Source organism: Camarhynchus parvulus, chromosome 3 (genome assembly GCF_901933205.1).
Source record: "Camarhynchus parvulus chromosome 3, STF_HiC, whole genome shotgun sequence".
Taxonomy (NCBI): domain Eukaryota; kingdom Metazoa; phylum Chordata; class Aves; order Passeriformes; family Thraupidae; genus Camarhynchus; species Camarhynchus parvulus.
In genome coordinates, this window is record NC_044573.1 from 102,375,987 (window position 1) to 102,403,793 (window position 27,807).

At 37.7% G+C, this 27,807-nt stretch overlaps 1 protein-coding gene across 2 annotated transcripts in view; it reads right to left on the reverse strand.

Annotated features, from left to right (window-relative positions):
- Window positions 1–2,267: 2,267 nt before the first annotated feature.
- MMS22L (MMS22 like, DNA repair protein) overlaps window positions 2,268–27,807 on the reverse strand; it is an 88,651-nt gene continuing 63,111 nt past the window's right edge. For both annotated transcript variants that reach the window (XM_030944989.1, XM_030944988.1), the window contains exons 15-25: window positions 27,165–27,355; window positions 24,622–24,772; window positions 21,750–21,892; window positions 20,856–20,998; window positions 20,547–20,706; window positions 17,408–17,577; window positions 10,507–10,718; window positions 8,067–8,233; window positions 6,567–6,663; window positions 5,283–5,450; window positions 2,268–2,993 (exon numbers count right to left, since the gene is read on the reverse strand). In XM_030944989.1, the coding sequence (XP_030800849.1) occupies window positions 2,909–2,993; window positions 5,283–5,450; window positions 6,567–6,663; window positions 8,067–8,233; window positions 10,507–10,718; window positions 17,408–17,577; window positions 20,547–20,706; window positions 20,856–20,998; window positions 21,750–21,892; window positions 24,622–24,772; window positions 27,165–27,355 (1,687 nt within the window). In that variant the 3' untranslated portion in view covers window positions 2,268–2,908. The remainder of the gene's footprint in view (window positions 2,994–5,282; window positions 5,451–6,566; window positions 6,664–8,066; window positions 8,234–10,506; window positions 10,719–17,407; window positions 17,578–20,546; window positions 20,707–20,855; window positions 20,999–21,749; window positions 21,893–24,621; window positions 24,773–27,164; window positions 27,356–27,807) is intronic.

Below are 27,807 nucleotides of genomic sequence, written 5' to 3' on the forward strand. Positions count from 1 at the left end.
GAGTGTGTGACATCATGCTCAGTATATCAAGTGAGGGAAGAAGGAAGAGACATTTGGAGTGGTGGTTTTCATCTTCCCATGCTACATGCCTACAGTTACGTGTAATTGGGCCCAGCTGTCCTGGAGATGGCTGAGCACCTGCCTGCCCTGGGAGAGCAGTGAATTTATTCCTTGCATTGCTTTATTTGCATGCCATTCCTATTTATGGCTTTTGCACCCTCCCCATTTAATTGTCTCAACCAAGGAGTTTCCTAAGTTTTACCCTTTCAATTCTCTCCCCAGTCCCACTGGTGGGGGAGCAGCTGTGTGGGGCTTGGTTACTGGCTGGGGTTAAACCATCACAACATTCAAAACCGCTTAATACCACCAACTTTTCATTATATAGATGAACAATGAAATTTCTCTGAATTAGGTACTCTAGCTACAATTTTATTTTCAGGATCTTTTCACCATCCATTGCAGAATTTACAGCTGCAGAAAATGTTCATCCATGCAGCAGTGGTATTTTTAAACAACATACTGGAAGACATCCTTGCGATCCTCTAAGTAGAACACCCCTGCAATGAGTAGCAATCTTCAGATGAGTGAGGTTGCTTAGAACCTTACCTTACCTGCCCTTCAATGTTTCCAGGGATGGAGTGTCTACCAACCCTCTGAGAAACCTGTCCCAGTGTTTCACCATCCTCATAATAAAAAAATTCTTTCATATATCTAGTCTGAATCTACCCTTTTTTAAACCAAACTGTTCAGTGTAAAATACTATAGAAACTTTTAATTTAAATGTTTATTGCCTTAAGCAGCCTCTATACAGACAGCATCTAATAAGATATATATATATATATTTTTTTAGCTTTTAGGTTTTTCTATATTTTAGTTAAAACCAGCATTTTCTTCATTCCTTCTGACTGGTTTTGGACTGCTGTTTGGTGTATGCTTGGTAGGTCAGCATAAACTAGTACTCTGCAAGTCTTCCTCTCATTAATATTATTGGAACTATCAATCACATCTGCAAATGTCCGTACCACCCATCAGATCCCCCATTTGGCACTGGCTGATCACTAAGATGCAAAATGCCTTGTTTCTGTTTGCATTAACTTTGTGACAAAGAAGAATGATAGTTTCCAAACTGTTTAAATTAGTTTCTCATGGGCCAGGAGCTGCTATGCATTTACATAAAGTCCTGTTGCTTTTTCAGAAACTTCCAGCCACTACAGATAGTATTAAATATATCTTTAATAACCTACTAAACACATCATTAAGTGCTTCATTGTAATATCTGTTCTATCCTTTAAAATCACGGTTTTTACTTTCAGGAAGTAATGCTACAGTCAGACATCTGTTCTGGGATCTACTGTGTGGTAGGACTCAAATTTCAAAAGCATCTCAATTAATTTATCTTGAAGAGGGGTGTTTTTAATTTTTTTCAAAAAAGCTTTTCAGAAGCAGAATCCTCCTGGGATGAATAAAACTCCCAGGTACATAAGCTTACGAGAAGCTACAATGCAAGTTCAATAAGTTACTTTCATAATGAAAAGAACCTCCATGTTTTGCACTATTAAGTAGCCTAAAGAGGCTTTTAGTTACTGCATTATCTGAAGTTCTGATAGCTGATTTAGGCAAGAAGATTATCTAGTTCGACTTGATAAGATTACTGCAATGAAAGGGAAGCTGCTCTGAACAAGATTTTAGGGATTTTTGTGGAGCTATTAGACATAAAAATAATTTTTTCCTTCCCGTTAACATTGTAAAATTAAAATCTGAGTAACTTTAGAAGTAAGAGCCTGGTCACTGGTGCTGCCATTAATGGCAAACCCAACCCACTCCAAAGTCCAGTAAGTAGTTTCAGAAATTTTCAGAAAGCTTCAGATTATTGAGGGAAATGAAAAGTGTGGATAACATAGCCATAGTTTCCTGAGGACTTTGGGAAAAAAATGTAGAAAAAGTTACAGAGCTACATCCACCCTGCAAAGACCCATAACACAGCAAAATATTTGAAAGATCCAGCTTTCCCAGCAAACAGGAATAATTACTAGCCTATCATCAAATGATTTTAATTAGAAGTCTGTCCTCTCTTCTTTTTCCCTCCCACCTTTCACACCTAGTATAAGTGTATAACTAATAATGTAATGACTAATTAAAAGACCATTGGGACCCCTGGAAAATATAGATCCATTTTAAGAACAGAGCATTGAAAAGGAAGGGAACAGGAAATCTAAACCTGCCTTTTCTTATATTAACCACAAAGAAAACAGGGACATTTTACAATGGAATATGAAATACTGAAATGTTTTAATACAGGTGAAAGTTAAAGACAGCTATATACATTCTGTGCAACATAAACACATTAAAAAATACTCTCTTCTCTTAACACAAGTTTTATCACGCTGGCACAACCCCTGGTAAATGCACTGCATTCAACAAGTTGAGTACTAGAGAGCACATGTTTTTCCCAATCTACTAAAATAATAAATTAGAAATTACAAAATTATTATTTTCTTAAGAACAGAATGAATAAGATTTTCAAAAGTACACTACTAAGAGGGACAGGTCTCATCCAATATGAACTAAATTGTGAAATTCTTTGAAATTCTGTCTTGTATGTTGCAATATAGACTTTGTTTATACAGACATTTGAATCTGGAATAAAATAGCTTCCAATCTTTCTATTGCTATTCATCAGAATATTGAATCAATCTTCAAATGCATGACAATAATAAAATACCAAAGGTTTTTTTTTTTAATTAATACATAAATTGGGGGAAAAATTGTGGAACAACCACAACAACCAAAAGCTGATACATGTATTTCCATTGTAAAGATAAAGAACTTGTCTAGTGTGTTGTAGTCCGTAGTTTTAGGTACCAACAATGTCATAATGTCCAAGAGGAAAGGATTAATCACCAGCACATTACTGATCTGTCTCATTTTCCAGTTTTTGTATCTCATTTTGTCCAGCCTCTGCAAGGTGAGATAAGAGTCTCTTATACGCTTCCCTGTTGGGGGAAAAAAACCAAAACATATAACATGTTACTTTAATAATCTCACACATCCTAGGAGTAAAAGTGTGTAATTCCCAAACACATTGTTTAGATATTGAGATATTAAAACATTTTAACTTCCCCCCATTCAACTGCTTTTTTGCTGTGACTCTTCAGCATGGCCAGATCAGAGGAAGAATAGGGACTGCACTGTTTACAGCCAGAAGTGTAGTGGAGCTGCTTAGAAGCCTAATTGTTTAGTAAACTGCTGTAAAATACAAGTTCCTTATTTAAAAATGTGGAGTTTCCAAGGCCCAGATGATATTAGCATTCAGCCTTGAGGATGTTTGCTCTCTCATTTCTCCCTAAGCAAATCCCTGTGACTCTTACCACAGCACATGATGTGGATGTGAGCCCCTCACACTTGGGTGCAGCCCAAGCACTCAACCAGATTCAGACCACCATCCTCAACCAAGGACAATGACTGTTAAAATAAACCTGAATTTCAGAAGAGAACTGTCACTCAAGTGGATTTTCCAGAAGAGTGCATATGTGTTGATGAGACTTTTCACCTTAAGTTCATTCTAATACTCTCCAACCCAAACAACGTAATTATTGTTAAAGTACCGCCTCTGACATTTAGGTCTTTTCTGATTATCTATTTTTGTCATGAAATATTAACTTGAGCAAACCAAACTGCAGTTTTTGTACTAGTTCTTTGCAATTACAACACTGGACATCACTGCTATAAGCATTTAATGCAACTTCTGAACCTTACTTCTTTTACAGATACAGATTTGCACTTTAATGTCTACAGTAATTGCACTGAATATGTTAATATCGTGTTATTTAGAGTCTGGGACTGAAGAGAGAAAATTAGTGTTCTTACAATAAAATGCTCATGGATCACCTCAGGCTGCTGGGTAATGGAGCACATTCTAAATACAAATTACTAATAGAAAACATTGACAACAGATTAGCTAATATATATGGTTTAAGTGATGAGGATAAAGGAAATGGAGCTCTTCAGTAATCTCCAAGCTTGCATTTCAGGAAGCTCAAACAACCTGCATGCAATCAGCATTTTGTAGATAATGGGATGAATGTTACCATATTAACAGTATTTAGCAAAAGAAAAACAAGCAAAAATTTTAGCTGTGAAACACATTATCAAAGGATGAAAAGCAGGTTGTGTGGAAATCCTACATATAACAGTACCTCAGGCTGATCCTGGGCAAATTCTCTTAAATAAAAGCAAATGCAGCTGTTGGCAGTGGATAGTAAAAACTGAATAATATAATTACAAATTAATTAAATACATTTTTCGTTAAATGGAAGATGGATACCCTGTGAGTACCCTTCAGTGTCTCGTAAGTTATTCGTGCACAGCTCTGTCTTTTGGACTTCTTATAGCCCAGACCCTGCTGACACACACCTCAAAACTTCCCCAGTGTGAGGCATGAGTGGATTCTCCCCTTGGAGTAGTCCCAGGATGTGCAGCAATGCAAACACTGGGGCCAGGGCCAGTTCCTTGCCCAGACCACAGGAGAGTCATGGGCAGCCCTCCAGTGAGCAGCACTAACAGAAGAGCCCTTTTGGCTCAGGTGCCCCACGAGGCAGAGTTTCCCGGAGTTCTGTAACAGTACTTGCATGGATGCAGCTCTGCAGGGATGGTGGTGTCTGGGTGCAAATGCAGCTCCCAGACACCACCATCCCTGCAGAGCTGCTCCCCTCCTGTGCCTTTTCTCCTAATGCCAGATTGGATTCAAGTGTCAAATATTTCTGTCCTGAGTTCTTGGGGGGCAAACAGAGGAAGTGTGAGCCTGTTGTGCCTATCAGAGCCAGCCTGTCCCAGACACCCACAACTCTTCTAAGTTTAGATTATGAGAGAGCTCTTGATATTCAGTTGGGGGTATTTATCTTCCAAGCATCTCAGACCATACCTGATTATAGTATAATTGCACATATGACCCAAAAAGTCCTCTAAAACAGGGACTAACAGGAAAATTCTTTGGATAAGGAATTCTTAATTCTGTTTTGCAACATACATTGTAGAGACAACCTGGCTTCACAAAAATTCTACTCTAGTCTGTGGACCCTAGTATCAAAACATCTCTGGAAATATTTAGCAAATATAGATGGCTTTAAACCATGAAAGGCTTGAGTTAAGGGAGATTTCTGGCTGAAAACACTTAAAAATCACTCATTTTTGAGTGCCTGTGCTGCTGTCTTAACAATGCTTTCCTTCAACAGAATAAACCTCTACTAGTCATTGTCAAAAGTAATATTAAATGAAAATCAAACCTCTGTGCAGCATTTCTTCCAAGGCCTTGTTTGTGCTCGGAATCCTTCAGAGACTGTGTGATTGTGGGAATCAGGCTGGTAACTAAAGTCTGATCCAAGACTGCCACTGTTTCCAGTATGCTGAAAACCCGGTGATCATAGACAGCAGTGTAGTCCTGGATAAACTGCCTGAGGGGGATACAGGGGCATTTCATGCAGGGTCAAAACGAGATGCAGAGAACATGCCATCAACAACTGTAGAGTCTAATCAGAACAAACAATCTGGCTGCATAGCAATTTTCATTTTGTTACACTGGAATACTCTACCTGGAATACTTTCTCTAAACAAAGGATGGTTTTGAAGCCTAATGCTAAAATTTCCACACATTTATTTTCAAGTCATTTGACAGATTCTGCTGCTGTTTCACCAGGACTTCCTTGTTCCTAATGTGTGTGAATGCAAAACTAAACCATACATTTCTTATTTAATAAATAATAATTGTAATAAAAAGACTAACAAAACAAGACTTTTAGATTCAAATTTGCAGAAACAATGTTGGCATTTCTTATAAAGCTCCCCTGGATCTTAAATAGGGCAAACCATTAGATGGAAGCATATCCATTTGCCATCCTGAAGACTTGAGGACTTTAAGGCCCACAGATAACATTCAAATCAAAATTAGCACCCTAGGGATGACACATCCCATGAAATTGATCTATCACATATATGGCATTTCCACAAACACCCATCCTTTTTTCAGCGAATCTCTCTCAAGGCTTTCACCTAGACCTAGCCCAATACAGCAGCAGTGCTTAAGGTTTGCAGAATGTCTTTGAGTGCCAGGTCATGCAGCTCTTCTACTGTATCCATGCAAGACACAGGATTCATTTTGCAGAGCTATGAAATAAGGATAATTTGCATTATAATAATCTATTATTGTCACAAAATCAAATAAAAAAAGCTAAGCTTGTTATATGAATATTAGCTGCATTTCAAATTAGGCACACACATCTTTCACAGCACCATCAGCATTCCTGAGGAGTTTTTCCCATCGCAGGAAAAACTATATGCCTATCAAAATAGTACCTCATCCATGAGGAAGCAGGTATGCCTCTCACTTCTATTTTTCTGCTCTGGCTTTTTGGCAAAGCTATGTTCAAATCCAGTGCCAAAAGTACCATTACTAAAATACCATCAACAAGCAACAATGCAGCATTTTAGATAATTAGTTATTTTAAAAAAACATGTTTGTTGTCAATTGGCTTGCAGCAGCTTTGCTGCCAGTTGGCATATTTTCTGGTTACCTAAATACAGAAGTCAGCTGGGTGGCATGTTCTCCTCCTGACCCTGCTTGGCAGCCTTCTACCATGTACTGTACAATGTCTGTAGATATTTTTTTAACTGCAAAAGAAAAAATCACAGGATTCACACAGAGCTCTTGAACTGACCATCTGGAGAATGTCTTTCATGAAGACAAAAAATTTTAAATAAGGAAAAAAAAAGGTTTAATATTTCTTTGAGGCAAGTGGAATGATTGTGAGAGCACTTAGATTGGCTACAAAGAACAGAATGAGTCACGGGTTTATGCAAAAGTCTTATTTTCACCACCATTATCCTTTAAACAGATTTTTAAATACACTATGTTTTTTTTAAGTTAAAGCCAAGAGATATACATTTAGAGGAAATAGAGGTTTTATTTAAATCTAAGTTCTGTTTACATTCTTTAAGCACTCCTATTTGATTCAAAAGAAAGGCAGTCACAGCATTACATTGTGCTCAAAGCTGTGTGGATCTACTCCGTAATTTCAGTGGTGGAGACTGTTCTGAAATGCACTCTAACTCTTTTATTAAGCGAAAAAAACCCAAAAAAACCCCAACAACCTCTCCCACTATTTTCTCAATAATTGTTTCCAAATAAATACCCAAGTTGCCAAGATACAGCTCTTTATAAAGGTGGAACTGGGCTGCAAGGACTTTTCTAGAAGGGTGTGGCAGAGCCCTGTCCAGGCAGTCAGGGAGCTGGTGGCTACAGCAGCACAGGACCTCCAGCTCATTGCACTGACACACTGCAAGGTGAGTACTCAGCTTTTAGCAGATATGGCTGTGATGGCAAAAGGGGGAAGAACATTTGTGATGACTGAGCCAATTTCCTAAGCACATCTTATCCCTGAAACTATTATAGACCAGAATCAAACAGTACTTTATCAGAAAAAATTCCCAGGAGAAGTCAGAGGTGAATCCAAATTTTGCTTAACGCCTCTCTAGCAGCAAGAAATGGAAATTTTGAGCTCAGGTACATTCATTATACAATGGTGGGGTGAAAAGAGTGCTTCCTTCTGTAAGTACCTAAAAATAAAGATGTTCTTGCTACAAAACAAAGCATGCTGAAAGAAGACTCAAAGATACCTTCAGAGAGCAACATGTTACTTTTAATCCATTTATAATGCCTCTATGGGGAGAACATAACACTAGTCTTATTTGGTCTCAAAACTTTAGGTGGAAGAAAAGTTCCACAATTGCTAATGGAGGAGATTATATGGCAAGGATAGGGAAAAAAGGAAATGTCTTCAGATTCCTGAGAAGCTGATTAGTTCATTAGAGAGTTAAATGAGGCAGGATTTCTCTGCCTGAGAGGCAGAAGTCCCAGACCAGTTAATGAAAAAAAAAAGCCTCATCCAGTTTATCTGGCCAGATTGTTTTATTCACCTCATCTGAGAGTCTTAAATACTGGGATGAAAGATGCTCAGCAGTGCAGAAATCTTGCAGGCGTGGAGAGATGTACTTAATGCAAACAAACAGCTCACCTTGCAGCTCATTAACCAGCACCAAGCACTTCAACACAGCTGGGAGAACCAAGTCTATGTCACACAGTTCAGTGCTCTGGGTCCTCTGAAGTACTTCAAGAATGAAAGCAAGAACAGAGGCCAAGCGAGGAGGTGGAGCATGCCCTTTGAACTGCAGGTAGTTTTCCCTGGGAAGACAAAGCAAGCCAGAACAAAGTCTATGATTTGGGTTTTTTTTTCCATGTAATGCAAGGACCATATACCTTAAAATAACTGTGATATTTCAGCAGGAGGCCTATTACATAGATTTCTATCTTTATCTAGGCTTAAATAATGGCTTCTATTTATCTTAGTCGTAGCAATGACTCCCAGTTTGTCAGAGGACAGTGATCTCTTCTGTTCAGACAGGAGTGAGAAATAAGAGCCATCATAATTACAGTTAAAAATCCAGGTGTGACTATTAAAAGCTAAATACAAAGGTAGCTTCATAATATAATTGAATTAATGAAGGAATCAAGATTCTAAAATCCTAAACCAACATGCATAATACAGCTGTTATTTAATTATGTTATTTAGCTTTATGTGCTTTTGCAAACTCACAATCATACTTGTGGTAACAGCTCTGCTGTTACACTGGTACTGTTATTTGATTTTTGTAAACAGTATGTTGTAACAGGACAGCCAGTGGCTGATTTTGTTCTGTCAGAATTAACACAAACATCTCCAATATAAAATCTGGCACAAGGATAAAAGGTGACCTGTCAATCTGCAACAAGAACAAATTTTAACATCAGACACATGCAGTGTTCCAATTTTAACACATTGATTTGTTAATTTTCTACAAAAGAATACAAGAATAAAAACTACTGTTGGTTTGGCACCACAAATTAATGGAATCTGAAGACAATAATTTTTGCAGGTGAAAGAGAACACAGCATTTATTTATCAGTCAGCAAGAGCACTCCCAGAACCTTCAAAAAACCATTTAAAGATATTTAATATTAGGTATTGTTACCTACTCAAACAAGGCACATATGTTGGCTGAGCAATGCATCAATTAAAAACCAGCATCCTTATTAAAAACTCAGTAAAGAATGCTTCTACAACTTTCAAATGAAATGTGACTTTCAGAGCTCTGTGTACTTCATTGCACTGCTTCAGAGCACTGGTGTGACTTGTGCAATGAAAGCTGTGACCCACAGTTCTTGTATCATGTGGTCTAACTTTAATATTAGCAACTCTGAAATCTTCTGTCACATTAATTACTCTGAAAATTTCCCACAGTTTTTTTTTGTGTGTGTTCTTCCACTACAACACACAGCTTTGTGAGCTGGGTAATACAATCCTGATAGAGGTTTCCCTTCCCCTCTGCAGCAGCAATGCATTCACTGCTTTCATATGGCAAAGTGGTGAACAAACTGCACCTATTTGTGTACAGAGCCTGTGACTGCCTCATGACCACCCAGCACTTTGCAAACCCGAGTGCTACTCAGTTCTAACACATTCTTCCCAGATCACTAAGGAATGTTGCACATCTTAAAAATCACCAAGTGCCATTACACCTTCAGAACTTTCCACTCTTAATCCCCATGTTCACACATGCATGCACACATTCAAAAATAACTTTAATAAGATGACAAAGTTTGGGTATCCAAAAACATGTCAGAACTAAGATTATGAAATCTTAATTGACTCCCTTAATAGGTGATAATACAGGCTTTACTTACAGGATTGCTTATCATATTTACCCAAGATTAGCACTGACATTATTTTTCTGATCAACATGTATACCCATTCTTTAACAAATAAAGATACAATTACCATGGATATAGGCCTGTATTTGAGGGGGTTTAAATCCTTTCCCAACACGGAAAAAAAGTAGAGATTGTTCACTACTCTGCAGTACATAAAACCAAGTGTCAGCCTCTCAGCAGCAGGGACAGAGATTTGTAACTGCTGTTGACATCATGCGAGTGGTGACAGCGCAGTGAACAAATACTGTCTCCCTGCCTCTCTGTCTTCCACTTCCCAGTTTTCCATGTCCCCTGGGCAGCTGGCACACCTGTGTATGCCCTGACACTTAGAGAACAACAAGGCCCCCAATGCACACGGACCTGTGGCAGTTCTAAAGCACTACAACTGCACCCCTAAATACAGCCTGAGACACACACATGATGATGTCTCTTGGAGCATAATTTTTCTAGAAAAGGACTTGCATTTCACATGACCTCCTGCAGTATTTCTTGTTGTGGCCTAGGACTTTTATCCTTAATTAATCTCTCACAAATCTTTCTGATTTTACTCTTCTGATATATAAACACTGTCCTTCCTTTGCTCCCTGCCCGGCAACTCCCAGGCTCTTCCAAGAGCCGCACCATCAGAGGCCTGAGCTCATGAGCTATTTGTGAAGTCTGAATCTGAGACCTGAGAAAGTGATGCTTTATACCCCACTGGTCCTTACCTGATGACATGCAAGGTGGTCCTGCGGAGGCGGAGCAGCTGGGGGGCGGTGATGGAGCTGCCTAAGGCAGTGAGCAGAGGATGCTGCCCAGCACCGGGCACAGTCGGGGAGGAAGGCAGGAATCGTCCAAAATAATGGCGAATAATGCTCCCAAGGAGTTGATTTAAATAGGCACCCTGTGTTTGGGACTGACAACATATGAAGGACAGGCCCTGTGGAAGAAAATTTTAGAAAGGAATTAAATAGATTTTTAGCAATACAGTTGATTAAATCTTTAACAATTGTATGGTAAACACTCACTACATGCTGTGTAAACTGCTGCACACAGAGTAACTATGCCTGACAAATAAGCATCGCTGATTTGCTGCAGACATGATGATCTGCAAATGAAGACATAGGCAGGCAAGGCTTGCAAAGCAGAGAAAAATCTTTCACTAGACTAATATATTGGAAGATAAGCTTTGGGACATGCAGGCTCCCCTTCAAATTCAAAATAAAACTGTGGCATTTCAGACCTAAGAAAGCTTCTGCACCCAAAAGCTTCTCATTTCTGTTTTCAGTCCTGTACATGGTCTAACAAAGTATGTTAATCAGGTAAGATTTAAGATGGGACAGAAAGAGTAAAAATCTTATCTGCTTGTAAAGGACTGTGTGAAATTTTTGTATAAATGCTACAGCAGAAAAATGAGCACTGAGAATTGAGCTCCAACAAGAGAAGATTTGCTCATAGTATGAACAAATTAGGGTAAATTAGGCACCATTTATAAGGGATTTAGAGGAGGTTTTAAACTCTGTTTAAGATAAGGCTAAAACTGCTGTGATTTATCCAATATAAGCTATATTGATCCAGAAAAAAAATCTATAATGAAAGTACTTGCCCAGAAAGTGCTTATCTGAACTCTACCTGTAGTTATAGAACATATATATGGTCTGTCCCTGAAAAAAAGAGTATTCTTACTGGAATGGGTTCCCATAAGAGAAAGTTAAGATCTTGTTTCCTTCCCCCTCCTCTGATTACTGAGAGCAAGAAGAACAAATCACTAAGAAAAAAATAAAAAGGTCCCGTGATCTCCTATCTCAAAGGTCACAGTCAGCAGCACAAACAGAAGCCTCTTGAGAACTCAGTTTTCACAATAGTTTTGTCCAACAAGAATAATGGTGTAAAACAAGGTCAAGCACAGAGCTCCCTAGACAGCAATTTCAATAGTACTTCAAATTTCCATTAGCATTGCAATCCAGACTCTGGTTTTGGTAGGAGGAGTATCTGTCTGAATATTTATGGTTGCTGAGGTAAACTAATGCCCCTAATATAGGAATGAACAGATCAAGTCAAGCTGCTTTTGTTCCCCAGCTATGGAAAAGGAGTATTTCTGTTGCTTTTTGTATAGGAGTCAAAAAACCCTATTTTCTGACTCCCCAAAACCATTTTCGTCTATACCTGTCTGTGTGAACATGACAAAACATTCAGAAAAAAAAAAAAACCAGGCTGAGGCATAGCTGAGGGTCTTGAAATGCTGAGTTCCTACTTTTGGTTCCACAGTAAACAAATACAGGAAACATGAGATTTCAAGAAATGAGGTGCGTGAAGACTTGGTGGGTCTCTTGAATGCAGATTTGGCTTAAGGGTTTTTACCTCACATACTTTTGGGGCTCCTTGATAATTCTGGCAAATCTCAATGATAAAAAAAACCACACTTTCTGAACTGAGGCTTTGAGTAAAACTTCACATTTTCTTCTCCTTTTGTGCACATAGAGTAAGTTATTGTAGGAAAAAGCTGCTGCTGCTGTATCGGAATTCTTAAAAAAAGAAGTCAAGTGATACTTCTTGGCAAGTAGCAGACTTAGAGACTGTTAGAGATGCAGACTATTTAGTGTGTAAACTTGTGTTTGATGTCTTCAGTAAGATACTGCAGAAGGCATAAAAAAGAGTTGCCTGTGCTTTCTGTAGTAAAGCTCGTACAGAAAGACAGAATGTACTCCATAATCCAAATATTGGAACTGGCACTCTTAAGACTCTAGACTGTTTTTAACACTAAAAGAACCCAGACATCTATGACAAAGTGTATTAATTTATTGTATAAAAGGGACACAAAGAACATCACAACCTTACAGAGGATACCTGCAGGAATACATGAAGAATACATTGTTAATTCTTCTCTGAAGAATTCACAATGACAATTGCTAAAATGAGACAGTTCTTCAAACTGAGGATCAACAAATGATACACAGTATCAAGAAGACATCAGTTAGTAACTAGTAAGAGTTACTGTTTTTAAGAATGATCCTATTAAATGGTTGCAATAAAAAGAAAAGAATATTAGAATTTAGATATCTGAGGGAATGCTGACTAATTTTTGCAGGTCTAATAATTTCATTTCAAACAAACCTACACTGATCCTTCATAAAAGCATTTTAATTTTTTGGGTTGAAATAAATTGATTTGGAAACTGCATGCCAAAAAATTAGAAAAGAACTTGGATTTCTCTCTTGGACAAAAAGGCCTACTGACTTCAGGTCAGCACTGTGTTCTTTATTTTGGACTCCTCTTTTTCCTTACAAAGTGCAGAGAGCAACAGACCTGCACAAGGTCTGACAACACCACATCCCAAGTGGCACAAGGCATGAATTACCAACACTGCACAGTAGGTGCAAATCTCCAGCTACAATGGCAAAACACCCTAAGCAGTGCTGGCCAGGGATGTGATTGCAAGGTAATCGCACAGAAATTTCTTCTTTTAAATCCCACCAGTAATTAAGCAAGATAAAGGAAGCTGCTGTTCAAATGAGAGAAAAAAGAAACACACATGCAACTGGACTGCAATTCTGGACCAGAGATTTGAAATCAATCACATCAGACCCCCAGGACAATCCCTACAAAGCAGATGGACTTTAAAGGGTTGATAGAGTTGCTTTCTTTTCTTTAACTATGCTCTTCAGCCATCTTCTGCGGTTAAGATTAAAAAAAAAAGGACATTTTAAGGGGAGCAGAGGAGCATGACATCATCTGCTCTTCATTTTAGCAGAAAGGCAATGGATTCCTGTGTGTGTTCACTGCAGGAACCTTTTGTGGCCAGAGCTGCCTCTTCTGATTTATCTGTATATCTGTAAATCACCTGTGGAGAGCAAAGAACCGATTAGTGTGGATTACTGGAACTATTCACTGCAGAAATGCCAAGCTACCTAATGATGACTTACACTGCAAGTCCTGCTGTTGGAATAAATCTGCTGTCCACCAATTAATGTTGTACAATTTCTATTAAACACATATTATAATTCACAAAATGTACTAATAAGCTTGCTCAAATATCGGACCACAGATGTGGCTCATGGGAGGGCTTTCAAGGTCTGATCTCTGACAAATGCTGAGCCTGCACAGAGCCATTAAAATCACTGGGAAGTGAATGGGCCAAGCACTACTAAGAATGAAGCTCTTTTGCCATTCTCAGTATTTAGACAGAAATCAACAAATCTTCTGTATTTGGACAGGATTAATACTGATAAATCAAGCAGTAATTAATACTGATAAATCTTACCTTCCCTGTCATTATGTATACAGTGCTTATTCCATGCACCCACACTGTATTCTGCAAGACACATTTAAACTAATATTTCTTCTCCAAAACAAGTTTCTTACACTGCTTGAGTCTTTTCCCATATTACTGGTAAATGTGTACTAAAATTCTTCCAAATCATTCTCCAAGAAATCCATCAAGAGCAATACTGGTCTGAAACTTCCTATGATAGATGTTAGCAATCCACAACCACACAAATCAACTCAACTTCTTTTTGCAGTAGTGAAATACCTACAGTTAAATTTTACATACCTCACTATTTCATAATTAGGAACAGTCCCATACAATTCTAAAATGGCTGTTCATTCATATTCTTTGTGCTTTACTTTCCAAAGTCAGTAATTCAAACATATCTGAGGGCAATTTTTATATCTCAATAAAAATCTTTCTTAGGTCATCAAGTATTACCAAAACACATGTGCAGTGAAAGGAATAGTACCCAGACAGTAACCCTTAAGGCAAGATAAAAACCAAAAAATAGCTTAAAAGTTGCTAGAGCTAAGCTATTTTAGCAAAGCAGTATCAGTGACTGAGTTTGAAAAAAAAATCTTGCTAAGCTCCCTGTACAGTAGAGACCAGACCAGCTGCCCAAAAACTGTCAAAAGGCAGGGATATAGCCCAAAGTTCTATATAAGGACAAACATAACAAGTAAACACAGTCAGTCTGAACTGATGAGAGAGAAATGCAACATTCAGTCTTAATTAGTGCCTTTGACAATTATGTGTGCTTGTGTAAAATGAAGCAAATAAATTTGTAGGGTTGGGGTAGTGAAGGACTGTGAAATACAGCCACTGGTTCTGATGAATTGTGTAGTAATAAACCACATTGTGTGAAGAGAAGGAGCTTTGTATGTTGTCCTAAAAGATTAAAATATTCAGGAATTCTATAGTATTTAATAAAATTGTTGCATCAGTGGATATGTAAAATAAACTGCTACTAGGGCTGACTTCAAAACCCTTTAAAACCCAAAAAATGGATCACGTAAACCAGATTAAGATTAGCTGTTAAATACTCTGGAAAGAGGGAATCTTTTTCCAGGTCATTGCTAGCAAAATGAAAATGTTTTCTGAGATCTGAAGCAGTTTTTTTGAGCAAAGCAGGAAAAGCCTACACTGTAGGAACTGAAGAAGAAAAAAAGATGGAGCCTGGAACTTTTCAGAAGACAAAAGAAAAAAAATTAAAAAGGAAAAGCTGCTGAGTAGAAATTCCACTCAAGGTCTTTTATACTTTGACCATGAATAAAGAACTCGCATGCATAAGAGGATGCTTTGCATGGTCTCCAAATTCCTGTTTCTGTATTTTCACATAACTGTGAAAGGATTAAGTTGTAAGCTGGAGTATGAACAGGGACAGATCTATAGAACAATGCTTGTCTAACATTAGGGTGAATTAAGACTCCTGCCCTACCATACCAGTGCTCTATCTCCACAAATGAGCACCAGGCACAGGGCAGCTCCCCAGGAGTGGCCTCATCACACATTTCACCTGCAGTTTAGGTTAGTCAAGGTGAGGTTATTCCCAAAGAATTCCTTTTCTCCATCTTCCCTTCCACATATACTGTTTGATCACTTTTCTGATGTGCCCATTTGGGTTTTTGGGTTTTGTTTGTTTTGTGAGGCTAGTTACTATTTAATTCAAGTAACAAATTGCTATTCACAGAATCATTAAAGCAAATTAAATGAGAATGTGTATTGGAGTGAAAGGGAATGAATGTAACTTTAACCCAACTGTGAAACAATAACCTGAGATGTCAGAGAGTGCCTAGAATCCATTCAATCTCAAATGATCTCAGAAGAGTTATTTTTTTGTTGTTGTGTTAAAATTGATCTTGAAATATTTTTGTTTTGAGTTGACTCAAAATTGGAATTTTCCCACTTTTCCACATAAAAGAGAAGGAAGTTTTTTTGAATAAATGAAGCATTTTAGAACACTTAAAAATATTGGAACCTTGTAAATACAAACAAAAAGTAATAAAACACAAAAAGTGTCATATTGAAACAGGAAAAATAACTCACAAAATCTCCTCTTTTCTCTCCAGAAGTGTTTATCAAATTAAAGAATTACTCGTTTTCTAGAAGCAGTGTTTGTCTAAAATATTTTGTCACACAAGATCATCTAGCATAGCTGGAAAGTACATGGACAATGCAGCAGACTGATGAAGAGTACAAAAGTGAGGTCTGGAAGTCAGAAACTGGCAAATAAAACAGGAAACAAGGGTACACAACACTCAAGACTTCAAAACCAACTCAAGTGGTTTCATCTGAAGGCTACATCTGTCTCTGCAGACTCCAGAGAAACTGGCTCTACAACAGAAACACCAAATTAGCAAACAGACACTCACAGTCCATGCTAATACCATTGTCCAGATGGCCCTACATGTACACAGCTTCTGAAAATACCTACAGAGCAATAAAGCAAAACATATTGTGCAGAGCATTGCATAACCATATTCACTTCCATATGACATGCCTTCGATCACAATGAGCTGCTTTTGAAACTAATAAATTCAAGTGATGTTTACAACGTCACCACTGCATTGTTTCACAATACAATCCTGCAAAGGAGTGAGTTAAGACTGCAATCAAAATGAAGACTAAGAGAGAAGGAAAATGGTAAGCAAAAAAGACACAAAGATTTACAAGGAAAACATGTCAGCTTATTTATTTTCAAAATATAGTCTTTTCTCTTTCTCACCAGCAGAAGTTAGTCTCTTTCTACAGCATCAACAAGCCTTACAGAGTTTCAAGAGTGACAGGGTAACTGAGAAAAGAGTAGGATGAATAACAGGGAAGAAGGCTTTAGTTATGCAATCATAAGCAGCAGGAACCTGATTTAGCAAAACATATTCTCCAAATATTAAGACAAACCAGTGGCATAATACACCAAGGATTTTCTTTTGTTCCCAAGAGCAACAAAAAAAGGGGTATCTTATTTATAACTATCTACAGTTAGCCAAGTCAAGGATGATTTAAAATATTTGTTCTGTCAACTTAACAATTTTCTTACTCCATATTATGATTACTTGATGTACTGTTTGAGAAATCTGTCACATTGGAGACCGGTGTAACCAGCAGGTTGGATAAAGGTTTTCCATAAGCAGTGATGAGACCAGAAGCTCTGGAGTGTACCACAGCATAGCTGCCTGCAATGAGGAAAGCCAAATGGGTGGCAATTTTCCTTTCACTTCTATAAGGAGAAAAAACCTTTTCTTACTGCTTCAGTAAATTCAGTCAATACTTCTTGACTAGGGAAAAAGAAAAAATACTCTGCAATATTAACCTTTCCTGAAGATTCATTTGTGGGCTGATAATAGAGCTGAGATATTTACCTGGAGATAAAGAGGCAGGCTTTCCTGAATGGCAGACAGCAAAGCCACAGGCAGCTCCTTGTCCTGCTGGAGCACAGAGTGTGGCAGCAGTAAGCAATCCACAATGCGAAACAGGAGTTGCTGTGCCTTGGAAGTAGCCAGTATTGGTGCACAGAACTTTACCAGACATCCTGTTGAAAAAAATTCAAAAAAAGCCCAAACCAATTTACAGTTAGTAAAAAAATTAAGGAAGCCTTAAGAAGCAGTTATGTTAAATTAGATAATCTGAGAGTAGCAAAAGCAACTGAATTGTCTCACTCCTACATACTCATTCCATGGCATCCTGTTAAAAAATCCCAGTCAAAACAACTCAAAAGTCCATTTACATTTCATCAAAATAAAATACTATATTGATTCAACACAACACAGTTACAAGTTTTTAGGCAAGTGAAGATGCTTTAGGAAAAGTACAGCAATGCTAAAGATAGGATGAGTCTCTTAGATCCCTGCAGAAAACTTAATTAAACTTGATCCATAACCCTACTGCAATCAGTACACGTGCCCTTGAACATTTACCTTGCTGTGTGCATTCATCCCTTTTGCAGAGAAATGCTGCCTTTGCCTTCCCTTTACATTTGTCTAACACCACTGTAGCAACACCACGTCAGCAACTACTCACATAGCAATTTAATGTTAGCAAAACATTAAATATCCTCCCAATTGCATTTAATTTCAGCAGATTAAGAAGAACAAGAGGCAGCCAACTCCATTAAGTCTTGCCAGGTCTTTGTGGGCTCTCAGTTCACAAACTGAGAGCCTCAGAGAACATCTTTCTTGTTTTCAGCACAATAATGTATCACTTGCTCAGCTTTGAGCCAGTTTTAAGATTGTTCTTTTGACTTTCAGAAAAAAAAAAGTAAAAAGGTGTTGATGTGTAAATACCCCAACTTTGAAAAACATCTTTACTGCAGGCGAGGTGTAATTTTTCTGGAAAAACTAACTCCGTACTCAGAAGTGTTAATACTCAAAGCACATTAAATAAAACAAGATTCTTATGTAGACATTTTCAACTTTACATATTATTAGAGGCAGGAAGTTTTCTGGGTTGAAAATACAGGAATATCCCGAGGAAACATGTTTAAGACTTTGAAAATAATGGAAAATCAAAAGTAGGCCGTTACAAGATATTATTAATCTATAAACGTCATTCATTATCATCTCTAAAAACAACGCAAAACAACATTAATCTTGTGGAGTGAAAGAAAACACAATGATCAATCATAGAGAAAGAGAATGATCACCTAACAATACTTCTAATAATTGTTGTCTAAGCTTCCTGCTTTGAAAGAAACATGGTCATTCCAGCTCAAAGTACTCCTTCTATTATCACTGCCGTGATGTATGGGACAGTACAAGACACAATCTGACTACAGACAGGAGGAGTTTAGATTTGTTAAGTTTTGTGCTTTGTCCTTATAATTTAACAAGCTCACAGAATGTGAAGCAGTGATCGAAATATATTTGATTTTTTTTCCTTTTAAACCCTCTTTATGTTTTCTTAAATAAAAAGAAAGGACATTTTCTTCCACACACCAGCATGACTGAAGATTAATCGTTTCCTACTGCAAAGAACAAAAAGGAACATACCAATCTAAAAAGGAAAATACCAATCTAAAATTACTTTCCAAGGCTCCAACCCACATCTGGGTATCTAAAAATGTTTAATTTTATATACATCCTGTGTATCAAAGTATGCTGGTCTCACAATATAAAAACTGAGTATTTTTAAAAACTCTAATTCCAGTACATTTGGTGCATCTTCTGCATCTTGGTCATGCTTTCCCTGTGCTCCTTAGAATCATGATGTAAATTGTGTGCGCATGCAAATCATTATCTCTGTTTTAAGATACATAAGGTTTACTCTGTTTTTAAAGGTAAGTGGGTCAGACTGGCACATTCATTGAGAATTAAAGCATTCTTCTTTTTCCACCCTATCAGTGGTTCCACATTTAATGAATAAATGCTAGAATGCATTTTAGAAAAGTACAGAGTGCTTGTCAACGAAGGAGTTCCAAAAAAGAAGTGAAGTACATACCTAAGCCAATTTGGCCACTAACATAACTCCACTACACAGGATGTAGCCTGTCATAATACTGCTTATCACAGAATATCCTCAGTTGAAAGGGATCCACAAGGATCACCAAGTCCAACTCCCAGTCCTGCACAGACACCCACCAAAGGTCCCACCATGTGCCTGAGAGCATTGTCCAAGCTGTGACCACTTCCCTGGGGAGCCTTTTCCAGTGCTCAATCCCCCTCTGGGTGAAAAACCTTTTCCTAAACTCCCTAAAACCATAGTTTTAGACTCTACCTTACCCCTCCACGTCGGCCCTAACAAAACCTACAGTTTGCTGAATTCTGCAACTCCTTGGCTGCACGTCCACTTCTACCATAACTATACAGTGATTGAAAAAACCCATTCAAATAAGTGACTGCTACAGTGTTTTCTTTGGTGAGTCAGGCTATGCCCCATAGCATGGATACCTAACACCAAAGCTGCACGTTGTCTCAATCCACATGGCTCAAAACTTGGAATTCTTTCAGAAGGGTGTACGCCTACTTTTATGTTCCACAGGAAGAACTCAGAGTTCATCACTTCTGTTTAAAATGAGTGGGCAGAGGAAGGAAACAGTAAGAGACCTCATACAAAAAGATCTCGTGACCCTCTCTGGGAAGAGCAGATCTGCTGTGGGTACAAATTGCAGTAGCTTCAGGAACTGCTATGACTTACAACAATCCTCACTACAGCTAAAGAGCCAGAAACCAGTTCTTGTCACTGTTTCTGGGTTTGTTTAGGTAGAACAGGTGGTTTTCACTAATGAAAGATGCAAAAACATCATACTTTTGAAAATACTGATTTGCAGAGGTAATAAAAAAAAACCCCATAAACAAAAACCACAAGGAGGTTAGACATCAGGATCTAGAGAAAATCTGGGGGAAAAAAAATCTAACTGCAGCATTGATGACTTTGTTTTTTTGAACATTAAATAGTATAGAGAAAAAAAGTGTGGATAGCATAGAGGGGAAAAAAGTATCATAAGTTAGTTTTAAAGAATCAGTAAAATAATTTCCTAAAAGAAAAGATGTGTAAAATAATTACCTATGATCCAGTATGTAAGCTGCAGACCTTCTGGAGGTCCTTTTGCCTTCAGATAGGGTTTTACATACTTTAACACATCACCCAAATACTCCAGAGTCTTCGCTACCATGGCAGATTTCTCAGGGAGCGTCTGAAGACCACTGTAAGTTCTACCAAGAGCCTGAGAAAACAAAAACATTGAAATAAATATAAATCAGTCTCTCATGAGACTTTTGTGAGTAATTTCTTTTTCAGCACTCTAAATCTGATACATAGTCTCTTTTCACTAAAATTGTCTTATGAAAATAACATGGAGTAGATGTACAGTACCTTAATGAATTGGACCAGAGCATTTTTTGGGTCTTGCTTGAAAACTGACTGTCCAACATTAGCCTTTAAAAGAATGTTTTCTACTTCTGAGAGTTTAAAAATCAGTCTTGTCATTTCCATCAGCTGCTCCATGTAGGCTTTTCCTGATTATTACAAGAGAGCACATCAATAAATACAGCATACAGTATTTAATTTAGTCCCAAAATCATGAAGCGAAGCATTATTTTAAAATATCTAAAACACAAGTATTTGGCAGCCAACTGCATCTCTCCAGATAAATAAAACAATTCCAAACCAGTTATTTTTCTGATATAATTTATAAGAAAATAGAGTTTTAAGTATGGCTAGCCAAGCTGATGGGTTTCTTTTTCGAAATCCACAAAATGTGTATGAGAAATAGTGACTGGAAGACAAGTTCTACAGATAATTAGAACTGCAGTGGTTTTAGAAGAAGGGATAAAGTATTGCTCTAAGAAAGCAAAGTATCCAGTGTAAAAAAAGGGTAGAATTAATTGCAGCTAGATTCCCCCACCCCTCCCTTTTTTTTTCTTTTAGGCCATTCACAGCATGATTTCTGACTGTTTACTTCAGATTTTCACTTTTTTTAGAGCAGTTTCTCCATGGGGGAAAAATAACTTGTCTCCTTGGGAGCAAGTTTTTATTCTTTGCTTCCAAGGAAACAAGCTCTTTTATCTTTGTTTGTGATAAATTTGTCATATGCAGAGCAGGCAAACTATCAATAAATAGCACAAGCAGTGTAAAGAAACACATTTTGTAATTAGGTAAAAGTAAAGGAATACAAACAAAAATACATTTTGTAATTAGCTGAAAATGTTTGCCAGCTTTGCAATATAGCCCCGTTACTGCAAACATGAGGGAAATGTGAGCACTTACCAACTGTTCTCTCAGCATCTGTCTTGGCCAAGGCGCCACTTGGTTGATCGAGGAACATTTGCAAAACGCAGCGAAACCATGAACGCACTGTCAAAGCTTCGTAGGATGTATAGCCCATGCTAGAAAAAGCTTCACACAGTGAACTGTGTAGGTGGAAGAGAAAGAAAAAAGGTACAGAGATCTAATAAAAGTAGGCAGAAAGGTGACAGTGTCTCATTTGGCTGTCGATGCACATATACTTGTGTATATATGTTTTGGCTACAAAAAAACAGAGGGAGGAAAATCCGCACAATGGGAAATGCCTAGCTGTAACAATGGATGATTTGACTGTATTATCTAAACTGACAATGTACAGTGCTGGAAATAGTTCATCTGAATCAGCTTGGAACTTCATATTGACAGTGCTCATGCTGCTCCACCCTTTCATATAAAGCCAGCCCAGGTGTCCCATGCTACTCTTTAGTCTGCTTAGTTCTAACTATATTAAAGATGGAGAAGAGAAGGTCTGCTTTAGCAAATAAAGATATGCCATGTTCAAAACAGATGCAAAAGGGAAACATAAAAGGGCACCTTGGAGATAAGAAAGGAAACTGCTGTACTTGGCAGTACACTTACATATTCATTCAGGTATGTACACACACACAGGTATATCCATTCCCACATAAACATGCTATATATACTTTCAAACACTTGCTACCATTCTACCAGTCAGGTGTCAGACCAGAGTCACTCAATGCACAGTCCCTGTACTCTACTGCTCTGTATTCCCAAAGTTTTATTTGCCTCACCGCCACGAGTAGCTGCTGTAGTCATTTTTCCCAAGCATATCAACCTTGCATCATTAATTCTGGAGAAACTCCTTGCTAAAAGACAGCAGGTGTGTGCTGCACTCTGTTCCCAATTACTATCAAATGAGGTGCATGTGTGCTTCAGGTCAGAGATATTTCTTGAAAATAGTTACACTTTTATTTGAGAGACTTCCTTCCTGGTCAGTCCTAGATACTTCAGCTTTAATGAAAAATGCTTGTACTCTTTCTTGATATGTGTACATGTAAATCTACCTATTTTCAACTCATTTTTACTCATGCTTACAACAGAATGTCAACAAAGGTCCAGATGGAAACCAAACTGGTTTCTACTTCTCACTAAACAACATTAATGAAGTTGAGGAGTTTTTCTGCTTCACTTACTTAAAACCAGTGATATCTGTTGTGTATATTTTGTCTGAACATTCCTGCTGAAGTACTATTGACAAAATAAGTAAGGAGACCAATTGAAAGCAAATAAAATAAAAAAATTAACACTGAATTCCAGCACCAAAAGAGAACAAATAGGTTTCCTATGGACTTAATGCTACTTGCAGTATCATGTAAAGAAATTCAGTCTCGTGTAATCTTGATGTACACAGCTAGTGTACTTGGTCCCAAAGGCTGACAAAACCACTTTCTGTTGTAGTCTCACTCTTGTTTCTCTTGCTTGCTGGTAGGTGGGCCACTTAGGCATCTTCCTAGAACTGGAAAGGAATATGCTCCTAATCCTTAGAAAGAAAGGAACAATAACTACCTGCTGGAAGCATGGCAAGTGGTCCTTTTAAAATAGTGAGCTTATTCACATGCTCAAAGTTAGTTTGGACAGGTTATAACACTATCATGCACTACACAACATGGATCTGGAGAGGAAGGTTTAGGCTCTACTGCAGAAGAAATTCCAAAGCTCATGTGCATGTTGCCAGAGCTTGCAAGGTATAACAGTATTGGAAACAAAAGAATATTTTTACTTTTTAACTGAGAACATTTGAAGGGAAAATTATCAGAGCACAGTAACCATGAAGTCTTAAGACCACAGCATTTGGATACTTTGATAACTTTTGCTATAAAACTGTGTAAGGTAATTAAGTACCTGAATCATGCTAAAAAAAAAGTGCTTTCAAGACAACAGTGATACCTCTATATTCTACTAAAAATATCTTACCTTAGGTACACACAAGGTAAACTGAGCCAGGATAACAATGTATCTATGTATACATTGTTAACAATATGTCAGGTGCTTAATGAATATTGGTGACAAATACTTAATTGCTTTCAGATACCTACTTGAGTGAACAGAATTGGTAATTAACCTTAAGACCTAAATAATACCAAAATTCAAGTTCAGGAGTCAAAATTTTTTTCTTGATCTTGCACAAAGACCAACAAAATCCAAAATTATAAAATTCAAATTATAAAAGGAATTTAATGTGCCTCTTATTTCATTCAGCACATGCAAGGTATCTGCAACCTTGAACGAAACTCGCCCTATAAAAATCATAAAAGAGAAATTTAGCAGAGGATTGAACATTCCTTTCCCAAGTCCCAAACTGACACACAAGGAACTAAATTCAACCTTTTCTAACACCTCCCTGCAAGCAGGCCATAGCCTCATCTTTGTCAACCACACTTAAATAATCTTTACCGTATCTTGATTTACAGTTACTGTCCTTAGTACACTACGTTCCCTAAAAATGTGCAACATTTTTCACTTTCAAATACAGTCCAACACAGAAATATTCCCTCTTTCATTTCTCACCTCCCCTGCTTCCAAAACCTGATTCAGAAGCGGGCAAGGCAGGCAAAAAAAAGCACACAACAAAAACAACCACCACCCATCCATCTTAGGTTCACTTAGTGAGGCTTACTTAGTGAAAATAAAATTTCTCAGGTATATAAAAATTTTACTGGATTGTCCTGGGCAATCTGGACTAGGTGATCCTCTTTGAGAAAATGCAAAGAATCTGCACTATTATAATGAAACATTACATTCTGAAGCAAGATTTCCCTCAAGCCTAATGAAGGATGAAAAGTTACTGGAAGAACAAATAGTCACAACTTTTCACCTGTTTTCAATTAGATGACTTAGGTATCTTGACACCAGCTGAGGCCACACCATGTCATCCCACGCAAACAGCCGCATCATCGACAGAACAGGCTGTGGCTGCAGATCCGACAGGGCTTTGCTGGGTATATCCAAAGCCAAGAGAGTAAAACCTGTTTTTAAAGAGAGAAAAACATGGCACCATTTTAATAATTTCTCAGTATAATCCCTGTTCCACAAAGAGCACTGAAAATTAATTACAATTACTAATGTGCAGTCTGGAAGTATCAGAAATCTCAATTAGAACAGGGCAACTGTTCTAACAGTGATTGTTTGTATCCACGTTAAAAATATAGTCTCTATCCCAAGCAGTTTGTAAATCATGAAGACACATGGGTGGCAAAGGAGGAAAAATGGATCCTAACACATGCAATTTTAAACAGATTCACAAAACCACAGTTTATAAATCCTGAAGGCATACTTTTACCACCTCTGCAATGTCTTAAAACCTGCTTTTCCATCTTCTTGACTTCCTTTTCTTACCTCCATCCACTATATCTTGCCCTGTACACTTAAGTATTACTGTGCTTTACAGGGCTGAGTTTTATTTATTTGTTTTGTTGTTTTTACACACTTCTCACAGTGAAAAACTGGATCTGGAAAGAATTCACTCAGTAAAAGCTGGTACCTCTCTATTTTTAGAAGAAGCTACCATATAAATAAAGCACTACAGAAAAAATTTACTGTTGAAAAGGATCTCCATATAACTGCTGCAGATCTAGAAACTGGGGCAGTACTTTGTGCAGAACTTTGTTAATGAAGTATAACCTTTTGCTGTTTCTGTTAATTCCACTGTAGATTCTGTACCCAACAGTACCAGAATAAAAATATAATGCATTATTAATACTGTAAATGACAAGTGCACAAAAACTCAGAAATCTGATGTAATCTTAAATGCTGAGCAGTTATTGGTTTACAGGAAATGAGAAGCATAAAATGAGTCAGGAAAACTGACTTCGGAGGGCAATGAAAAAGGGGCTCATTAGTTCCCAAATTCTCCAATTCAAATAAATATAAACCTACCTGCATTGACAAAGTGACTTTGAATTAGACAGAAAAGGTTAATTTTCAGAAAGAACAATAAAATTGTTTTAATTAACAGTACAGGGACAGACTACCTTCAGCCATGAAGGACTTCCCATTTCCTTATGTGCCTCAGAATAAACAATAAGGTCATACTGAGTCCCCACTCTGCCTTAGGTGAGGAAACAATTTGTGCCAGTCTTCTTCCAGATTGTCACCTCGTTTCTGCAGCATCAGCCTTAAGAGAGGCTGGGGAGAGACGGGAGGCAGAGCAGTGCTGTGAGGCCCAGGCTGTTTGCCTGGCAGGGGGGAGTAGGAGAGCTGTGACAGCTGCTCGCTCTCTCCTCTGGGCTGCAACCTTAAGGCAAGAAGCTCAAACAGCCAGGGAAAGGTTTGCCTGTCTCTGTAGTGCTACCTAACACATCTCTATAAAGCAGGTCACAACTGCACTCCCCTCCTTCTCAGAGGAGTTTATAATAGCTTGCTGCTCTTGCTATTTCACTGTGCTAATATAAAATAGAAAAAAATCTATGTCACTGTAGGAAATGAATGAAAGTTTTGACATTAACAACCTTCTCCTTTGATTTGTATTGCTGTTTCTCACACATGTTTCAGCAGTGTGAGACCACTACTGTTGCACACTGCCTCTTTCATTAATGCTGCCTCCTAACTACCACAGAGCTGCTTCAAATGAAGGGTCTTTTAGCTTTTCTATTACCAGCTCAGTACTCCTGAGCTTGTAACTTTATCTAATTCATATCATGATGGGAAAAATATTTTATGTTTCACTCTTCTGAATTTTAGTTAACTGGATACAAGATTTCATTGTAACTGCAGAATGCCATGTTAGCTACTGATGTGAAAGATCAAACTGGGATATCTTTCTATTCACTGCCAAGCTGACTCGTTGCATGTGGAGCTCACACACATATGGAATGTTGTACTTCAAGATTAAAAGCCTTCAGTGTAAAGCAAGACAAATAATTAGAATGAATCATGAAACAGTTTTATGACCACAAACACAAGAGTTTGTCAAAAAGCAACAGTCAACTCACTAACCTTTTAAAAATTGCTTTCAAAGGAAAAATATTTTAGAAAATTTAGTTTGAATCTCAACCATTATGAACAGTTCAACACAAATAAAAAAGTAAATTCTGAATATAATGAAAAACAGTAGCCTTACTTATACTGTATATCACTTGCATGTTGATTATAATTTGTGACTAGTAGTGAAAAAGAAGTCAGGTTTGTGTAGCTTCATATTCCTTTAGCATTCTCCATGTGTTTGTACCCTATTAAGGAATTCAACACTACAATACTTCCTTCAGTCAAAACATTTAGCACAGATTCTACTTTTTTCATTTATACGCACTTCAGTTACTACATGGAAGGAGAAATATCCCAAAGTACAAACTCTTTGAAAGTTTGTGACCCAGAGAATAGCACCAAGCCCAGTAGGTCGCAGGCAGGGTCAGTGCTAACCTGCAGCTGTATCAGCAAGCTGTGGGGAAGGCGGCATCTGTGACATTCTCTGGCTCTTCAAGTAGGGAAAGAAATTTCTCCAGAGAGCACTGGCAACAGCAAGGTGGTGCTCTTTAGCCACTAATGGAAGCTGTGCATCTGGGGCTGTGTTTCCCAGTTGAGGTCCCTGGCTTACGCGTTCGTGCACGCACCTAGGGAGAAACAAAAACAATGTTTACGTACAATAAATGAAAAATTCACATCTTTTTAAGCAGTATTTACAGCTACTTTAAACCGTAGAGTCTGAGAAGGATCATTTTGAGCAATTAAAACCTTTATGCAAAGACATTATGCATACCAGTTATTTGATGGATGAATGATGGCATATTAAGCACCATAAAGTTAATGTTAATTACTAATGTCAACCATTAATTATATGCTTTTTAATATGTCAGATCAAAATGAGAAATTGGCAGCTTTAAAATTAATATCTGCATTTTGCAACTGTTAGCATGACAAGCAAGTCTGCTTCCAATTGAAAGGCAGGTGCTTCTTTAAAAACTGTGTCACTAGGATTTTTAGGATTGAGTTGTGTACAGCCAATAATGGCAAATGATTTTGATCAATTGTAAAGCTTCCTTCTGAAATCTACTTCTCACTTGTA